Source organism: Drosophila ficusphila, unplaced genomic scaffold (genome assembly GCF_018152265.1).
Source record: "Drosophila ficusphila isolate 14025-0441.05 unplaced genomic scaffold, ASM1815226v1 contig_791, whole genome shotgun sequence".
NCBI lineage: Eukaryota > Metazoa > Arthropoda > Insecta > Diptera > Drosophilidae > Drosophila > Drosophila ficusphila.
In genome coordinates this window covers 852,920-868,767 of record NW_025064737.1, presented here as the reverse complement: position 1 = coordinate 868,767, position 15,848 = coordinate 852,920, and the positions used below count along the sequence as shown (strand labels likewise).

General features: G+C 37.6%; 4 protein-coding genes, 1 long non-coding RNA gene and 2 other non-coding genes across 12 annotated transcripts; 6 read left to right on the top strand and 1 right to left on the bottom strand.

Annotated features, from left to right (window-relative positions):
* Positions 1-191: 191 nt before the first annotated feature.
* On the top strand, positions 192-1,438 carry LOC108098603. Of its 2 annotated transcripts, none has more exons than XM_017201677.1 (4): positions 192-583; positions 648-828; positions 889-1,055; positions 1,120-1,438. In XM_017201677.1, the coding sequence occupies exons 1-4, from the start codon at positions 426-428 to the stop codon at positions 1,145-1,147; spliced, it is 534 nt and encodes a 177-aa protein (XP_017057166.1). In that variant the 5' UTR covers positions 192-425; the 3' UTR covers positions 1,148-1,438. The 2 variants fall into 2 exon arrangements, with proteins under 2 accessions (XP_017057166.1, XP_017057158.1); XM_017201669.1 differs by having other exon boundaries at positions 889-1,060.
* Positions 1,439-1,730: 292 nt separating this feature from the next.
* On the top strand, positions 1,731-3,050 carry LOC108098595. Its single transcript, XM_017201657.2, has 4 exons — positions 1,731-1,873; positions 1,939-1,991; positions 2,297-2,485; positions 2,544-3,050. The coding sequence occupies exons 1-4, from the start codon at positions 1,831-1,833 to the stop codon at positions 3,012-3,014; spliced, it is 756 nt and encodes a 251-aa protein (XP_017057146.1). The 5' UTR covers positions 1,731-1,830; the 3' UTR covers positions 3,015-3,050.
* On the top strand, positions 2,182-2,253 carry Trnag-ucc. Its single transcript has one exon. It is a non-coding gene; the product is annotated as a tRNA-Gly (tRNA).
* Positions 3,051-3,058: 8 nt separating the features above from the next.
* On the bottom strand, positions 3,059-3,130 carry Trnag-ucc. The gene has a single exon. It is a non-coding gene; the product is annotated as a tRNA-Gly (tRNA).
* Positions 3,131-4,612: 1,482 nt separating this feature from the next.
* LOC108098308 lies at positions 4,613-5,638 on the top strand. Of its 3 annotated transcripts, none has more exons than XM_017201124.2 (4): positions 4,613-4,674; positions 4,729-4,838; positions 4,894-5,076; positions 5,131-5,638. In XM_017201124.2, exons 2-4 carry the CDS (start codon positions 4,758-4,760, stop codon positions 5,602-5,604), a joined length of 738 nt encoding a protein of 245 aa, XP_017056613.1. In that variant the 5' UTR covers positions 4,613-4,674; positions 4,729-4,757; the 3' UTR covers positions 5,605-5,638. The 3 variants fall into 3 exon arrangements, with proteins under 3 accessions (XP_017056613.1, XP_017056630.1, XP_017056622.1); XM_017201141.2 differs by having other exon boundaries at positions 5,142-5,203; XM_017201133.1 differs by lacking the exons at positions 4,613-4,674; positions 4,729-4,838 and having other exon boundaries at positions 4,989-5,076; positions 5,142-5,638.
* Positions 5,639-6,054: 416 nt separating this feature from the next.
* On the top strand, positions 6,055-7,088 carry LOC108098299. Of its 2 annotated transcripts, none has more exons than XR_001771832.1 (3): positions 6,055-6,125; positions 6,178-6,284; positions 6,362-7,088. It is a non-coding gene; the product is annotated as an uncharacterized LOC108098299 (long non-coding RNA). The 2 variants fall into 2 exon arrangements; XR_001771831.1 differs by having other exon boundaries at positions 6,339-7,088.
* A 2,480-nt stretch (positions 7,089-9,568) lies between these two features.
* Positions 9,569-15,063, top strand: LOC108098619 (pancreas transcription factor 1 subunit alpha). Of its 2 annotated transcripts, none has more exons than XM_017201698.1 (5): positions 9,569-9,819; positions 10,533-10,933; positions 10,997-11,162; positions 11,810-11,954; positions 14,713-15,063. In XM_017201698.1, the coding sequence occupies exons 2-5, from the start codon at positions 10,743-10,745 to the stop codon at positions 14,961-14,963; spliced, it is 753 nt and encodes a 250-aa protein (XP_017057187.1). In that variant the 5' UTR covers positions 9,569-9,819; positions 10,533-10,742; the 3' UTR covers positions 14,964-15,063. The 2 variants fall into 2 exon arrangements, with proteins under 2 accessions (XP_017057187.1, XP_017057178.1); XM_017201689.1 differs by having other exon boundaries at positions 10,982-11,162.
* The last annotated feature ends 785 nt before the right edge of the window (positions 15,064-15,848 follow it).

Here is a 15,848-nt window from a genome sequence, read left to right as displayed (position 1 = left end):
TCAACAGTAAAATATTAATGCTTCTGTGTATAATCTTGATTTAATAAAATAAGTATACTATTAAAAATAAAAAATGTAATTGAAAAACGAAGTTGAAAGAAAGACCCGGCACTAATTTAAAAATTTCAACAGACAGGAATACCCCTCGTATTTGGACTGTCTATCAGGTAAATTAAGCCGTTCAATTAATGGTCACACTGCTGTTATTATCCTAAACAGTTACTAAACTTTAAAATAAATAAAAACTTCTTGTAAAATCCCCACATACTTATACCAGATAACATCCGGGGACTTAAAAGATTCGTTACCAACTTACACAACGTCAAAATCCTAAACTTTGATGCCGGGTTCAATAACATACGGTGCACAGATCTCACTGATGAAGTAACCAGTTACCTTGCCATAACAGAATAGCTTCAGAGACAATGAAGAAAAGATCTGCAAATAATGAACCGAGTCCGTTTCCTTATAAGGTGATAAAAAAGGAGTTTGTTAAGCCCTCTACTGAAGAAAAAATAAGGATCTTGAATGAAAAAATGGATATGGTTTTACGCAATCAGAGGAAAATGCTGGGGGTTTTACGGTAACTTTTAAAAAGTTTATTTAACCTGCTGGGTTTTAATTAACCTGCTCTTTTTAATTTTTAGCCAGATGATAACTCAGCCAAGCGATTCTTTCGGACCAAAAATAATTTCAATAAACAGCATACGACAAATGATGAGCCCTGAGTCAGAGGACTGGTTTCCCCAATCATTTCCCTTGGTGGAACTGCAACAAATAGAAACTATAGAGGAGGAAATGAATGATCCCATTAAATCATCGTTATATGTTTGTAGCTAATTACTTTATATTTAAATATCCATAATAATAATATTCTTTACTGTACAGATCCAAACAATGAAGGATATTTTAAAACCCGATGGGACGTTCCGACCCGGTGGTCTAAAAAAACATTTCCATTTGATATTTGCAATCGAGTTTTTGGTTGAGTTCAATTTTGATGGCATTCACAATAAGATACCCCTGAAGAAGTTTGATAACTTTAACAACGCCTTGTATGGTACCATCATTCCTATAGACTTACTCTTTCCTCGCCTTATGTACATATTTACATTGCAGAATCCTTGAAGCGAGACGGGTATTTTAGAGATGACTATATCGCTGAAATCAGAGTGGCATTTCGCACTTACAAGAACCGTAGAAACAAAAACGTATCCGATGCTCGGAGGAAAATCAAGGAAGCGATGGCCAACATTGAGCCAGAAGTTAAATTCGAAGAGATAATGTGTCCACAATCAAATTAGCGGAACTTGCAAAATCAAAAGTATTGCTTTTACACTAGTTAACTTACAAATAAGCTGTTAAGAAGGTTGTATTTAAATAATTTAATTTTGATTTTGTAAAAGGTGGAGAATATAATGTAGTTTATAATTTGTAATTTGTTGTTTGTCTTCGACAAAGCTGTGTCCGATAAGAACAGGGCCAACGAGAAGGCCATAAAGTGGCTTTTAGGAAAGGATTCTCCAATACAGAAGTGAATTGATGACTACTTCTTCCTTGGCACGGCCGATACAATGTCCATCAAGGACTAAAACATGCGCAGCCAGTACTACATTTAGTTACATATGTTGGTTTTTTTAATCCATATAAAACTCGCGTGCCGACGAGATTAGATAAGGTCCACTTAGTGTATAGTATGTATTCGGATTCTTAAGCTTCATTCTACTACATATGTTGCCTAGTCGTAAACCTGTATCGCTCAGTAACAGTTCGGCATTAGGCACGGTTGTTTCTATATTTGTTTGCTAGCTGACCGATAAGACATCCGAAATGCGGGTAGAGAATGGAAGGCTCTGGGGAACACTTCACGATGGTAGGTATTTTGGATGCAAAAAACACAACAAAATTTGTTTGTTAATTAAAATTGTTGTATTTTAGGACAATTTGAAGTGCGCAGTGTCACCGAATCCGATTTGGAAGAGGCGCTTGATGTAAGTTTAATTGAAGATACCTTCTCAAGATCTAAGCTTAGTAGGTAAAAAAAATTAACTAGGGGCCAACGTGACTTGAGTTGACGATCAAGAGCAGAGCTTAAAGTTCACTGGTAATTTGTTAGGGGAATTTTCAAAGTGGTTGCTTCCATGTAACATAAAAACGTTTTTTCTCATTGCATCAGACGTGGCGTCGGTGGTGTAATGGTTAGCATAGTTGCCTTCCAAGCAGTTGACCCGGGTTCGATTCCCGGCCGACGCAGTTCGCTTTTTTGCCAATTTCTTTTATTATTGTTTGTTTTTAGGTTCTCGACAGATCTTTTTTTCTTAATGAATCGGTATGCATTGCTTGCGAAATAAACTTGCCTGAAAATAAGCAAGCTCGACTAGAACTGCGTGAGTTGTGCAGGATAACGGCTTTGGACGGTGTTTCGTTGTTGGTAAAAGAAGTGGAAACTGGTCGAGTGGTGTCGGTGTCCTTTAATAAAATCCAGGTAAATCAGTCATTTGTTATAATATTTTATATAAATCTTAAGTCGATTAAAATCACAGTTCTCACCACCTCCTGGCGAAGATCACTTTTTTCTGAAATTCCGCAATGAGAGTGTCAAAAGTCCTCAGGCCAGGCGTCTAATGGACTTTATGATCGAAGTGGACGCAAGGATCGATGTGTGTGCCATGTACAATATGGACTGCTTCTGTGAACTGATGTTTCTGGCCACTTTACCGAGTCACGAGCGATTGGGACTGGGACGCTCCTTGGCCCAGTTCACCATAGACCTGACTAGAGAACTGGCTGAGGGAAAAGGGCTGGAGGATATTCATCAAGAACTGCGATCTAAAAAACCAGATGCTGTCACTGCGCTTTGGACCTCAAGCTTCTCGCAGAAGGTGGGCAAAGCAATAAATTTTAAAGTGCTCAACACAGTCTCCTATTCGGAATTCCATTTTAATGGCAAGCGTTTCGAGGAGCGCATAAGTCCCCTACACAAATTTTGCGAGCATGTTATATACAAATTGTAAAATTCAAAAAAAAAATAAATTTAGTTGAGCAAAAAATTTATATGTGCGTCGGCCGGGAATCGAACCCGGGTCAACTGCTTGGAAGGCAACTATGCTAACCATTACACCACCGACGCCATGCATTTTGAGGATGCCGTTTACTTTATTGGGCTGTGGGCAGTCAAATCGCAGCATTCTGATGATTTTTTTCAGCCTATCGATAGTAGATGCTATCGGTCTGCGGTCACATTAACAGGTTCAGTTAAATTTAAATCAGAAAAGACAATAGGCGAATGAAATTGTCGACAATGCGATTTCATGTTTAAATAAAATGGTTGGTTTGGGCAATTTCTAAAATAAGTCTGTCGTGACTTTTCATCTTTTAGTATTGTATTTAGAACAAGAGCTTATTTTAGTAATAATAAATAATAAACTAATAATAGTAATCAAAAATTAGTGAATCTGAATCATCTGAATGAAGTAACAACTTATACTATTTAAGGCAGGTTCTCACCTTGTAGGGCCGAAAAATGGAAATTTTAAAAAAAAATTGTTTTGAGAAAACGATTTAAGATAAAAATCTGAAATTTGTAACTTTATTTGAAAACATATTTATTTTGCGAAAAAAATTTTCAAAATTGAAAAATCAAAAAAGGGGCGGGAGGGGGCGTACCTCAGTTGCAACATTTCGGCAAAAAGGTGTCCCGCTTACGAAAGTGATTCAGCCACAACGAGTAATCGGAACACACAAAAACCAAAAATATCTTAAAGTGTATAGTTCTGTGCATAAAATGAACTAGAATCAGAAAAAAAAAATTAAAATTTCAAAAGTTATTAGCTTTTAAAAAAAAATTTCGATTTTCGCGCTTTTTTTCTCACTAATTATTTTCTCAATTAAACAGTTTTCAATATTTTTGGATAATCCTAGTTCATTAGTTAAAGGAAACAATTAGGAACATTTGAAAAAAAATTTGATGACGATTGGTTAACCCCAACGCCTTCAATTACTTCCGTAAGGTCCGAAAACGTGGTTCCGAGATAAACGCGTTTAAAGTTTTTGCTTCCAATGGCCGGTGCTCGACATGTGCTCCATGTAAGAGCCTGTAACTTTTGTAATATTTTAAATTTGGATCTGAAATTTTTTGAGAACATTTTCGGAACATATATCTATACGATAAGCCAAGAAAAAAAAATCAATTTTTTTTTTGCCACAAGGTGAGAACCTGCTTTAAAATATTTTTGGTGCGGCGAAACTAGCTATTAAAAACAAAAAACTTTGCAATTTTACTAAATATCACAAAAATTAAATAAAAAGCTCCCCTTATTTAATTTGTTTTTTATTTTTTTGTATTTAAGTGCAGATTTTTGCATACCTACTTATACTGGAATTTAAAATATTTAATTTGGTTAGGGTAAAGAATTCTCAAGAGCGTTTTTGTCTAAAATAAATTAAAAAAACACACTACCTTTTGTTTACTTTAGTTTACTTTTATAATTTAATTTAATTGTCGGCGCAAAATATTCGTAAGCAAGGCCAGAAAACTGTGTAATTATAATTTTACGAATTATGACCGTTTAGCTCGCATTAATGTTGAACTGGTTGTTGTGTTTAGTTGAACGACAAAGTTAAACGTTAAAAAATAGGTTGTTCAAGCAAAAACATAACTTTTTTTTGGAGTTTGTATGTTTACCGGGCTTTAAATTTACACCTATACTAAGATTCTCTATATTACAGGCCAGGCGAGTTAATGATTTTATTTGAAAATGAAGGACTGCATCAATATTTTGAATGGCGAGTTTCAGATGCTTCGCGTAACTCCAAACTTGTATGACGAAGTGGAAGATGTAGGTTTTTGATAATGGCTTTAACTTTGGTCAAGGCTAATTACACTCCCTTCAGCTTTTGGCCAACGTTTCACTGAAATATGAATTCGGATGTCTTGTCACCAATCTGAAGGAATCACCATTGGCTATAGCTGAGCTGCGAAAAGTGATAAGGCACATCCTGTCATTGGGAATTTCCTTTGCCATTCGTCATGTGGAAAGCGGGAGAATCGCGGCCGCAATAGCCAACATAATATTTGTAGGTACTTAAAGTTTTTTAATTTAATCACTTAAGAACAATACACTCAAATAGAACGTGAAAAGGAAAAGCTCATATTATGATGTTGTCGCCCAGATTAAAAGTCCAAGTATGATTAAATATGTCGAGCTGTGGGATAATGTCGATTCCAGCTTTGATATCAATAAACATTGCCATGTGGATAGTACTGTAGAGGTGGAATACATGGGAACTCTTCCGGAATTTAGGCAACGCGGCCTGGCAAACATTTTGTGCCAGAATGCCATCGATTCCGCGAGTCTCATGTCACAAGGAAAGATTTCACCTGAGATATTCGCCCAACTGCCGAAAGAGATGCAGATTGAAAAACCTGAGGCCGTTGTTGCGGTGGCCACAGCGCCTACTTCCAAAAACATTGGACACAAATTGGGATTCCAAACAGTCCACAAATGGTCTTTTTCCGAGCTAGGATCCCTAGGTGGAATGAAAATGGAACCCAGTTTCAAAGAGTCTTTCGAATATGCAGAGCTGCAAATATTTAAAATTTGAATCTGATTGATTGAACGGATTTAATGGAGTTAAAGAATTTTTGGTAAAATATAAATTTATTAAGGACTAAACAAATTAATAAGAGAAAACTTAAAAAGATTAATTATTTCCAAAATTTGCTTAATGCTATTCACTTTGGGTTTATTTCGGGGAATACAATTTTAAATTAATTTAACATTCGTTGACTAACTCATAGTTAGGTAAAGGAATTTAGAATTTGATGAAATTCATAAATAAATTCATAAAATAAATTTCGACCGGATAAAAATATAAATAGTTTTAGTTTCTTGTTTTTAAAATAAGCAAATGATTCGTAACAATTGAAGCTTTACTGTTAGCTTGAAAATTTGAATTAATATGCAAAATTGTAAAAAAACAATGTGAAATTTTAAAATTTCACACTTAAAATCATTTGAAGATATTGGTTATTTATATTTGCATTGCACTATTGTGTTACAGCACCTGATGTTCAGTAATGAACGGCTGCATTTGCATTTAACTTATAAAATGCAGCTGATGAGGTGGGGTTATATCATGTTTAAAACCCTTACTCACATACAATTTTGTTTCCAGCTTTTGATTTATTTGTCATTAAACGTGGAATTCTTGTGCCTAAGCACGAATTTGATGGATTCGCCACAAGCGAAGTGGCAAGTGGAAGAATTGTAGCTGGCTTGTTTGTAAGTTTTTAATCGTTTGTAAGTTTTTAATTTTCGTGATTTTCTGTTCCACAGAACTACATATAAATATATATTAGAAGTCCTGATATGGTAAAATACAGTTAGTTGAGGGATGCCATTGAGGACAGCTGCGATATGTACAAGGAGTGGCAGGTGGGCAGTGGTTTGGAGGTTGCATGGGAAAGTGGCTGGGGTTCAGGCAAGTATATATTAAATTTTGGACGACTTATGGCCCAGGCGAAACTTTAATCGGAATTATTTGCCCAACTTCCAAAATGTATCCGATTTAAACGATTTTAACTTCAGCTACCTTTATAAAAAACCCAGAAATTGGGCCTAGAGGTGGCCCAAATGTGGAAGGTTTCAAAGCTAAAATCCTGGCGATGTTCCCATGCCACAAATCGACCACAAGGCTTTTGAGTATACAGAGCTTCATATTGTTAAGTTTTAACTTATAAAGCCAAATACTAATATGTATATTCATATTTTGTATTTATGCTGGTCTGGTGACGAAAAATTGCACATCTTGCGTAAAATTAAAAAACCTACAGAACGAATATCAATATAAAGAAATTTTTGCAAAAATCATATCAAGCCCATCCTAAAACTAAAATAAATATAGCTATATAAACATCAAAACTAATAAGAAAAATGTAAAAGACATTAAAATCAATTTAAGTATTTCCGTATTAAGCTTAAACTCATTAAATTTTTTGATACACATTCGAACTCGTTAAAAAAAATAGTTAATTTGTTATAGTTCATTTGTAAAGTTGTTAAATAAATAAAGGTCTGCGTACTTAATCATTCGTTAATTTAAAAATAGTTTCAACCCATACAGCTTATGAAATGTATAATTGAACTGAAAAGTTGCTATATTTGAAAAGTTTTAATCCTAGTTGAATCCACTCAGCGCTGAGCTCACCCCTTTGTAAATCTCTATCTTCATTGTTGATTTCAATTTTTGCACTTTCGAAAAAACTTTTCAAATGAGATTAAAATTTACACAATCCAGGGTTCGGTGAGGCATGTTTTTGATGGGATTTCCTCGGGGTTTCCCTAATGCCCGGTGTCAACATTGAGAAAGGAAGGTCTATATATGTACGTAGGGTGAGCAGTGTGATAAGCATTTCGATCCTACTTTGCCTCTACCTCAACAATGCACTGGGGTTTTTTAATTAGAATTCGAATAACAAAAACCGAACGTACTTTGCGAAAAGAACAGGGGTGAGACCAAATATGAAAACCCTTGCGGCAGGGGCAATTGCGTGTAATGATATAGCCGATCGTAAGGACTCGAAGGACTCCTATATAGGGTTGTCTGCCGAAGAGGCGGTTACGCTTGATTGTGCTATATGACGTGTGCATAATTCGCCGAGTGCCGGTCAATTTAAGGCCAGTTTGGCTAGTTGCAGTTCTCTGAAAATGCAGAGAAAATATTTCACAGTAATCAAAAACCTGACTTTGCGGTTAAAGCGAAATACACAATTTCTTTGACTTTCTTTTTTGACCTTCTAAGACCAAAAACATTTTTTTAAATGTTTTTTCTTCTTGTTAAGATTGTTTTTTTAAGTGCATTATAGTTGCAGTTCTATGATATTATTAGTTTTTAGGATTTAATTATAGGGGCAAGTATTTGACATTTATGTGGGAATTATGGGCTACATATATTTGTATCAAGACATACGGAAATAATTCGAAACTTTAATTGTGGCTAATTAGTAAGTACCTTTTCATTTAAAAGCGCTTTTCATTTAACTCCCTGAGGTAGAAAATAATGGTCATAATTTACCTATATTGGCCTATGATTGCCCAAAAAAAACCCCAAAGCTTGCAGCCTACCAATCGCCACTGCAAGACAACTTGATAAAATTGGAAACTAATTTGTTTATACAGCTGCACAAAACGAGCAGCGCCGGCAACGATAACAAAGCAGAAACAAAGGAGAAGGACTCGGGGTAGGCGGAAGGCTCCTGGCGAAGGCAAAACAATTTGTTTATCATGGTAGCCTTAGTGAGGTTGTCTGATGATGAGGCAACACACACAGGACAGGCACGGGAAAAAGGACAACAAACAAACAGAGCTCAGTTGAGGAGTAGACCGAGGATGAACCCAACAACGCATCAGGGGGAGAAGGATACGCGAGGATACACTACAAGGAAAACATTCAGAAGGTCCTATCACATTTTGTTCTTAAAAGCCAAGGGAATATTAAAATTTTTGTTTTATAAGGGAAATATAGAAAAATGATAAATAAATAAAAAAAAAGAGAGCTACTAAAACAAGTTTCAATGAGATAATTTTAGAGAACGTTTTCAAAATATGTCCGTAAAATATGCATTTCTAGTTTTAACATACGTGTATTGATTGTTGTACCATTTAACTTGTTGTAATATTAACTTGAGCAGAAACCGCTAGAACGTTTTAAAGAACGTCAACAACTTTTTATTTTAACATAATGTCAATATGTATTTCTTCAAGTGTAGCTTATTTTGACACCCCTGTCTGTCTTGCGAGCTCCGATAAATATGCAGTACTGCAATCGCCTTTTAATGGAGTTGTTCGTAAAAAAGGGAACGAGGAAATCCTAGACTGTGCAAATATTTGAATTTGTACTCTGCTAATGCTTAAAAATTATGCTGGTTGACAAATTATGCTGCGGATTCCTTGGCAAACGAACTATTCTGAACTCTTTTAACCATGTTTGCTGAGCTCGTCTTGGTTGAAACAAATCATTAATTAGACTTAGGAGTGAACGGAATAATCCACATGGTGGAGTCGACACAAGCGAGATCGCTGTTCCCGCACATCATTGCATCGCGGAACTTGTGCAGCTGCCACCGCAACCCCTTAAAAGCCCCCACCCCCCGGGGCAAAAACACTTGTCTACATCCAACATCAACACCTTCCATTGTCAAGCACTTGGGCAATAATTCCGCTTAAACAGATAAACGAGCGCTCGAATCAAAAAACAATTGAATGCGCTCGCAGTAGAGCATTTTCTGAAACATCAATTTTTCACCCACCCCGACCTCTGGGAAAACTTAATAAGCTTATGACACCCCGAAAATGCAACCCTGTTTGGCTAAAACTTTCGGCTTGCCGCTCTCCGATTGGTGGAAACTTGGGTGCCGCCCCTTTGGATGTATCTTTTGATGTGGCACCGCCATTGAAAGATACAATCCACGGCGCACTATCCACCCCTCGCCGCACTCTTCTAATCAGACAGGTCCTGTGGAAGTTCCAGGACCGAGGCCCAGGCTCAGCCATTCGCTTCCCGGCAGTCTGAGAGTTCGCAGCACATCGCGCTTCGATGTCAGAGAACACGGTTCCGTTCCACCTACAAGGATTATTGGGGTGTTAGTTGGTAGGATAGTCGGTTATCGATTCGTGTGTGTGGCAAAATTTGGTGCTTAGGTGATGTGCAATTTGAAAATGTGGTGAACGCTTTCCCAGAAATTGATAGCTTACCCTATTTGTTGGAATTACATCTAGTCAAGGAATTATTGGATACTTATTGGTAAACAAAATTCAGGTAAGTTAATAAATAACTTTGGAGATTGAATCTGTTTAAAAGAAATAATAATCTATGCATATGATATACATATGATATATCTATATATTCTACAATCCATATTTACTGAAACAAACAAACATTTTGAAGTCGAATTGTATAACACAAAAATATTTATTTACATACACTAGTTGACATATGTTATTATTTCAATGAGGCCTTTATATAACTATATCTAAAACTAGTTCAGTTTCACTTGAAAAACTTGAATATTGGACTTTTATAGTAGTTTTACACAAAAGGTTAATAATACTTGACTAAAATTTTATAAGGCTCTTTATGTTCCATTTAAGTGTAAAATGTTGTATTCGTCAAAATAATTATGCCAACTAGTACATTGTTTTTGTTTTAATAAATATTTAATGATTTCGGAATTAATACATTTTATAAAGTTTACCAGTTTTATAGAATGTTCTACTTCTGAAAAATATTTGGAGTTATATTAAAAGCTTTTATTTAACAACACGCTTACAAAATGCCTATCTTTTTATTATTTGCCAACTGTTTTATAAACTACTCTCATATTCATGTTAATGACATATTTCATATCTATTAACTGTTTAACCGTATCTTATCTAATCGAAACAATGTCGGACATGTTTATTATCAATATCAACTGAACAATTACAAGTACAAAAGGACGTAACCCCCTTAAACGTTAAATCCACTTTTAGAGAGACGCAAAAGTCAACGACAACACGCGTTCCACTTGTCCGACTTGCTGCCCCCTCCAGAATTTCAAATCCTGTGGCACGTGCTGGTCACGCGTCGCCAATCAGCGGATCGGAAGTGTTAGCTAAACCGTTATGCACTTAGCGGGCAATTAAGCAGGCAAACAGAAGCGCAACAGATTTACCAGCTCCGAGTTCCCTGATTGCCCGACAATGTTTTCCATGGACAACTTCGACCTGGAGGCCACGATGGCGCGCCACTTCTTCGAGGGATCGCAGGCCACCAACGCCTCCACCTCCAGCTCCGATTACTTTTTCGGGGACGAGCATAGCTCGGAAAGCGATGACGAGGACGACGCCTACAGCAGTGGATTCAACAGCGACCAGGAGAACACCGAGAAAACGTAAGATCGCATTTGTTTGCAGCCCGGACCCCAATTAATCGACTCCAGCTTCTCCACATTCAGCCGGCGGAGCCACAAGCCGCGCCGCTTGAAGTGCGCCTCCCAAATGGCCCAGCAGCGACAGGCCGCCAATCTCCGCGAGCGCCGGCGGATGCAGAGCATCAACGAGGCCTTCGAGGGTCTGCGCACCCATATCCCCACGCTGCCCTACGAGAAGCGACTGAGCAAGGTAAATTAAAGAACAACCAAACATTTCTGTGAGATAAGCTCGAAGAAGCAAGTGTCCTATTAACTAATCAAAATGGGGTTTTGAAGGAAAAATTCTGTTAATATTATTATATTATAAAACGAAAGTTTTTAAAATTAAGAACAGCTTGTTGGTTTGAATCTGTTAATTAAAAGTTTTGGAATTTATTTCTGGGCAGCTATTAACAAATTTAAAAAAATTATCGTTTCATTATTAGATTTTTAAAACTACTTATCTCTTTCTTCACTAGTGTCAAAAATAATTTTTAAGTTTGTGCTTTAAACTTTTTTAAAGCCGCGGAAATGGTTTTTGCAGACAGCGACTTAACACAATGATTACGTTTTTATAATGTTGCATTTTGCTTTAATTTGTTGAGTAAATAAAAAAAAATAATTTTTAGCTTGTATGATTCATGACAAATGCCGAAGGCCATAATTTTATATGTGGAAGTTTTAAATTGCTTTCTGAAATTTTTATGTTTTGTTTGCCCAAAGAAAAGGTTGAAAATTCTATTTAAATTTATTTACATTGCTTTTATGTAAATATAAAATACATGTTTATGATATTAACACCAAATCACTGTTTGTTTGTTTAAAATAATGCCTAACAAGAATTAATTTCCTCCCCAGGTCGACACACTCAAGCTGGCCATCAGCTACATAACCTTCCTCAGCGAGATGGTCAAAAAGGACAAGAACGGCAACGAACCCGGCCTGAGCTTGCAGCGCAACTACCAGAAGGAGCCGCCCAAGAAAATCATCCTCAAGGATCGCAGTGAGTTGTCAATCAATCAATTGTTCTAAAGGTGGGCGGACAGTCGGTGGAGGTGGTACACATTTAATAACATAATTCACCCGGGGCACTGGCCTTATTCAAAGGTTATCTATGGACGGTATGGTTTTGTTTAGAGCAGGACCTCAACGGGGGATGCTGAGGGGATGCATCCTGGCATCGGTTTTGGGTTCTGGGTCTGCCGTGTCTGCCTAAGTGTAACTAATTAGAATTTTCACACTTTCCGCGAGCGGTTTTGGGTTCGCATTGCGGGCTTTGCGTGACTGCCAGTCAAGCAAATTGTTTTGCTCATTGCCGTCGCATCGATCATCGAGTCTGTAGATGTGGATTCGGATGCGGATGTAGATATGGATGTGGCATGGCAGGGTTTTCACAAGTTTCCAGGCGGAATACACAATGGCCGTGGATTAGGGGTTTCCGTGAGCCAGCTCATAAAAGTTGCATTCGTCACGGTTTTTTGGTTAATAATTTTCCTATTCAAAGTGTATGACACTGCAGCCTGCACGGAGTTCCTGGGCAAAGGGATCCTTGGAACGCATCTGCATAGCTAATAGTCGCCACTTGGAAACCCAAAAGGGTGTCGATATGGTGTTTTGTGAATACTATAGGAAAGGGTGACGTTTCTCATTGAGTGTTATGTATTGCCCTTAAAAAATTTCAAACTTTTTTTTATACTTTTTATTCATCTGTGTCACAACACAAATTTGAACTGGTAAAAGTTGAGCTAGAACTGGTTTTAGGATGTAAAATGATCAACAGTGGAGTCATTTAAGTTACAATTTACTGCTCTGGGAATTTTTTTAGAAAAAATTAATTTAGAAATCATTATTTGTGGTTAAATGAATAATTTTATATATATTTTTTTTTTTGCTATGTTCCTATAATTAAAGCAAAATGTGGGGGGAGTGTAAGTCTAACAAGACTAAAATTACTGCGAATAGGATTTAGATGTTTAATGTTTAGTAAATGCAATGACTTCTTAACTAATTCGCCACCTAACAATTTTATAAAAGATACACTCTGCATACTGACATATTTTAAAAAGCTCATACATTTATTTAGCTAGACTGCAAAATTATTTATTTTTTATTTACAGAAGCTTTGTTTTTATTTAGTACCTTAAATCAGTTTATAAAAACATTTACCCGGACAACACGTCTTATTGATTTTGCTAATTTGAAAAATAATGGTATCTCTTTATTAGTTTAATTCAGTGAATGACTTTTCTGTAGATTGAAAATCGTAAAGATTTTTATTTATAGTTGGCCTCCTTTTAGGCCTGTTTGTTAGTCCTTTCGATTTACCGCCGACAAAGTGAACATGCAAGCTCTGATGTGTAATTTGTGTCTACCTGATAACAGTGGCACATGCACACAGTTCACCTTGCCCGATTCCATCTCCGAGCGACTGACACAGGGGGGAGGTAAAGCGGGGGAGGGAAAGGAGGCGGGGCAACTGAGCAGACCCGAACCGAACAGTAACAATAACAGGAACAACAAAGCCCAATCGACATAATCATAGCGTGGGAAATTCGTTACACTCCAGCAGATGGCTGCTGTCGCCGTCGCCGTTGCCGCTTAAAGGCCAAATGGAAGGCGAGCGACCAGGTCAAAACGGCGGGGAGATGGCCGTGTTGATGGCGAAAGCGTTTTCATGCTTAACGGGCATTAAAAACGTTGCAGCAAAAACCGGGACTACAACCGAGAAAAAAGTATTGCGAGACAGTTTTCCGGGGGGCAGCTCCACGGAACGCCCATTTAAATGGGTGCAAAGATGGTAGATGGTCGGAGGTTTCGGGGACTTTTGGCACGCGGCTGGCATATGTTCACACCAACTTGCAAAGATGGGGAAGCTGCGATGGCAGTGGTCGGGGTCGCATGTTTGAGCAACACCCGCATGAGGCACTCGAAAACTGCGAGAGCTACAAATTGCCCGACTTGGGTGGCAAGTTGGTTCTGATTGGATATAGTCGGGAATCGAGGAGGGTGGAGGATGCGGATTCCGGTCCTTGCTTTGCTTTCGGCTTTCGCTTTATTTGTCCAAGGCAAATGGCCGGGCGCAGCGGGGTGGCAGCTGCAACAACAAACCGGGGAACCCAGAGATGAACAACAAGCAACCCTTTGCCATATTTGTTTGCCCTGCCTCGATGATGGGCCCCTGATGTGGTCGCTAATGGCATTTGCTCAGTTTTTGGCAACAGCCTTAATTGTTTGGGCGGCGCTTGACTCTGTCAGCGGAATTGTTGCATTTTAAAACCCCTTCACCTTTTCGATTTCAACAGTAAATTACAATAAAAATGCCATAAATATTTTGGTTTTAATAAATATGTCGAATTCATATTAGACAGAAACAAGCTATGACTAGCATTAAATCATGAGAGAAAAGGCCACTGTCAGTCTATTATTTATTTTAAATAAAGTAAACAAAAACTCAAATCTGTAATTGAATTTTCGTAAAAGAGTTTGAGTTAATAGAGGGGAAACCCCAACTAGACCAAAAACAAGGCCAATAAAAATAAATACTACTAGTAAAATAAATACTACTACTACTACTAAATAAATAGTACAGAAAACAGATATTGAAAAACTTTCTATTATTTGGGAGCTATTGGTGTGTTCGCAGCCACATCCGTGGGATATATGCAATATAGTAAAAGAGAACCTATTACATGTTTTTATATTAACTTAATGTACCTTTCTGTGTTTGCTAACCGTTTTCCATCCTTATCGACCACTTGCAGCTGGCGGCGTGGCGCATTCGTTATCCTGGTACCGCAAGGGCGACCGATACCCGGGCAGCAAGCTCTACGCCCGCACCTGGACACCCGAGGACCCCCGGGGACCCCACTCGCAGCCCCAGCCGCTGTACACGAACAGCAACTCGAACCAGAACCAAAACAGCAACCAGAGCAGCGAGGACTTCAGCGGAAGTGCCGACATGTCCGATCCGGGGGCAACGGCCAGCATCTTCAGCAGCGGCAGTGGAATGTGAGCGCCACGATCCACGATCCCCAGATTGAAATCGGGATGGGCAGAGAGAATGAGATTCAAGGAAATCCTACTAGTCAGGCCTCGCTAGTCACGGCATCTAACACGTATTAACCAATTTAATAATTATATGAGGAAAACATGTTCTGTGGTATTTAATTGCTCTAAGTTCGCTAATATCTAAATGTTATACATAGTGGTTTAGTTTAAATCGAATAAACATTTCACACAAATCTACCCAACAGTATCTAATTGCAGTTCAAGCGTTCAAGCGGGGGCAAAAGGAACAATTCCCGGACAAATTATATAGTTATCAGCACGAGCGTGTATTGAACTGAACACCTGGCCCTGGTTGTCCTCGTGGCCTCTACACCCTGCTATTGTCGATATCATTAAAAAGGAGCGACAGCGGGCGAACAAACAGATATCACAAGGCACAAGTGCAGTTCATTTTTTCGATCTTGGGGGTGGGTGTAAATTGTGCACTGTGGAAAACGTAGTTCAGTTATTATAAAAATCGGGTGGGATTAAATAGCACCATTTGACACTGGAATAAAACTGGCCGTCTTTATTGTAACTGCGTTCTTCGGGTCACTAAACGAACCATTTTTTTTTAGTTTTTACTTTAATACCATAATAATTATTATTCCCCCTTTACCTTATCACGGTTATACAATTTAATATATATTTTTTTTATTTATTAACAAAAATCACATAAACATAAAAGTATCAAAAGAAATTTTGTTATATCGATTATTTAAAATTCATTTGAAAATATGGCAATAATACTTATTGCTCCAATATTGTAGTGTTAACTTAAAAACTTAACACATGATGCTTTTCTTATTTAATGTCCTCCATTATCAAAATTGTATTTTTTTTAAATAAT

Bases quoted from the DNA above. Each gene is read 5' to 3' on its own strand.
- LOC108098619 (XM_017201689.1), top strand. From the start codon at position 10,743: ATGTTTTCCATGGACAACTTCGACCTGGAGGCCACGATGGCGCGCCAC. The intron at 10,934-10,981 runs GTAAGATCGCAT...AATCGACTCCAG, and splicing joins CAGGAGAACACCGAGAAAAC to CTTCTCCACATTCAGCCGGC. The intron at 11,163-11,809 runs GTAAATTAAAGA...TTTCCTCCCCAG, and splicing joins ACGAGAAGCGACTGAGCAAG to GTCGACACACTCAAGCTGGC.
- LOC108098603 (XM_017201669.1), top strand. From the start codon at position 426: ATGAAGAAAAGATCTGCAAATAATGAACCGAGTCCGTTTCCTTATAAG. The intron at 584-647 runs GTAACTTTTAAA...TTTAATTTTTAG, and splicing joins AAAATGCTGGGGGTTTTACG to CCAGATGATAACTCAGCCAA. The intron at 1,061-1,119 runs GTACCATCATTC...TTTACATTGCAG, and splicing joins CTTTAACAACGCCTTGTATG to AATCCTTGAAGCGAGACGGG.
- LOC108098595 (XM_017201657.2), top strand. From the start codon at position 1,831: ATGCGGGTAGAGAATGGAAGGCTCTGGGGAACACTTCACGATG. The intron at 1,874-1,938 runs GTAGGTATTTTG...GTTGTATTTTAG, and splicing joins CTGGGGAACACTTCACGATG to GACAATTTGAAGTGCGCAGT. The intron at 2,486-2,543 runs GTAAATCAGTCA...TTAAAATCACAG, and splicing joins TGTCCTTTAATAAAATCCAG to TTCTCACCACCTCCTGGCGA.
- LOC108098308 (XM_017201124.2), top strand. From the start codon at position 4,758: ATGAAGGACTGCATCAATATTTTGAATGGCGAGTTTCAGATGCTTCGC. The intron at 4,839-4,893 runs GTAGGTTTTTGA...CACTCCCTTCAG, and splicing joins TGTATGACGAAGTGGAAGAT to CTTTTGGCCAACGTTTCACT. The intron at 5,077-5,130 runs GTAGGTACTTAA...ACACTCAAATAG, and splicing joins CAATAGCCAACATAATATTT to AACGTGAAAAGGAAAAGCTC.